The 1,984-nt window shown below is 37.9% G+C and overlaps 1 protein-coding gene across 1 annotated transcript; it reads right to left on the bottom strand.

The window, feature by feature from the left end:
* Positions 1-442: 442 nt before the first annotated feature.
* LOC101565693 (olfactory receptor 51F2) lies at positions 443-1,408 on the bottom strand. The gene has a single exon (XM_004641978.3). It carries the CDS (start codon positions 1,391-1,393, stop codon positions 443-445), a length of 951 nt encoding a protein of 316 aa, XP_004642035.1. The 5' UTR covers positions 1,394-1,408.
* Positions 1,409-1,984: the final 576 nt, after the last annotated feature.

Here is a 1,984-nt window from a genome sequence, read left to right as displayed (position 1 = left end):
CTAACATTTTAGAATTTATTCAGTCATATAACAATTTTAGATGCATGCAGATAATTAAGACTTTTAAGAGAAAGAATCTAAAGATTAAAGTACTTTTGGGTGTCACAAAGAAAAGAGCAAGTCTCCCATCAGCAAAAATTCCCATACTAAATATTTTCAAGTTGCAGCATCTTAATTAATATTTCCTATTTTCTAACACTGTTTTCCAATATCAATAGTGGTTGTTAACCTGCAGTCGCTCATTTTATATTGAAAATAAAATCTAAATTTAGATAGTATTCTTGTGAGCATACTGACAAAAAATAACTAAGTGAGTATCCTACAACCTACAGCTTGCATACTTTGGTCTCTCATAGGCAAGTTTGGTACTTCAGGTATAATTACCTCATTCTATAAAATCATGTATGTAGAAATGGCTTTCTTACTCTGGAACAACCGTTGATTAAATTTGACATTTCTTCTGAATTAAGGCCTTCATGATAGCCTTTCGAATCTGTTTAGTCTTCACACTGTAAATGATAGGATTGAGAACAGGAGGGATGAGCAGGAAGACATTGGCCATGATGGTATGCACAAATGCTGGTGCTGAATGACCATAACGGCGGACAAGAGACAAGCTGATGAGAGGAATGTAGAAGATGGCAACAGCGCTGATGTGGGACACGCAGGTATTGAAGGCTTTCTGTCGCTCCTCTGAGGAAGCAATCCTGAGGACAGACCTTATGATGAGAATATAGGAGAGCAATATAAAAAAACAGTCAAACCCTGCAGTGAAGAAGATTGTAAACAGACCAAGGATGTTGTTGATTCTGTTGTCTGTGCATGACAGCTGAATGACATCAACATGGTAGCAATAAGAATGTGAAAGGATGAGAGATTTGCAGAAGGACAGCTTCTTGACAAATAGTACAACTGGCACCATAACAGCAACATTCTTTATCAAAACAATCACCCCAATCAGGGCAATCCTGGCGTTGGTGAGAATGGTGGTGTATCTCAGTGGGTCACAGATGGCCACAAATCGATCGAAGGCCATGGCCAGCAGAACCCCAGACTCCATGAAAGTAAAGCTGTGGAGAAAGAACATCTGAGAAATGCAAGCATTTAAATTGATTTCCCGGGCTTCAAACCAGAGGACACCAAGAGTTGTGGAAAGTGTGCACAGTGACAAACTCAGGTCTGTAGTAGAAAGCATGGCAAGGAAGTAATACATGGGCTCATGCAAGCTGTGTTCACGGAGGACCACCAACAAGATCATGCTGTTTCCAGAGAGGGCAATGGCATACAGGAGACAAAAAGGAATAGAGATCCACACCTGGCCTGATGGCAGGCCCGGGATACCAGTCAGAAAGAAGATCACGGGTTGAGTACTAGTATTGTTGAGGACCAACATCACAGTGGACTGAGAAGAAAGAAATATTGGGATAATTGAACATAAAAGATAAAAACATACAGTTCATTACTTAGAAGATCTTTCTGGCACTCTAATATTTACCCAATTACTGTAGCTAATTCTTGAAAAACCTTACTATTTTTGAATTTCTCAGAGCTGCAAGCTTTTCACACACACTCTTGGTGTTTCCCCTTCATCAAGACATAAAATTACTTGAAATGTTCCACATCAAATTTTTGCAAGTAAGGAAAGCCTGTCTCTTTCTCTTCAGTGGCAACAAACACCAAGGTAAAATTATCACTGTCTGGAAAAGCTCTCAGGCAATTAATAAATAATATTATAAGAAATTTAGTTTCAAGTACTTTTGAAAGTTGATTGTTGATTCTGGAAGAAAGGATTGAACAAATCAAATCATTTGTGTAATTAAATATTATCAGGCTTTCCTGGGAGATAACCAGAAATATGCAAAAATTCTTGAATATACATATGTGTTTGTGTATATGTTGAGTTTCTGGTGATCTAAAGTACTAGCCTAAGATACATTAATATTGGCTCACTAATTTTGAGCTCCCTAGGTGTGATATTTTTTAT

This window comes from Octodon degus, unplaced genomic scaffold (assembly GCF_000260255.1).
Source record: "Octodon degus isolate 3935 unplaced genomic scaffold, OctDeg1.0 scaffold00146, whole genome shotgun sequence".
NCBI lineage: Eukaryota > Metazoa > Chordata > Mammalia > Rodentia > Octodontidae > Octodon > Octodon degus.
This window is presented reverse-complemented; position numbering and strand designations above follow the sequence as displayed.

Coding starts and splice junctions, on each gene's coding strand:
- LOC101565693 (XM_004641978.3), bottom strand. CDS start 1,393: ATGTTGGTCCTCAACAATACTAGTACTCAACCCGTGATCTTCTTTCTG.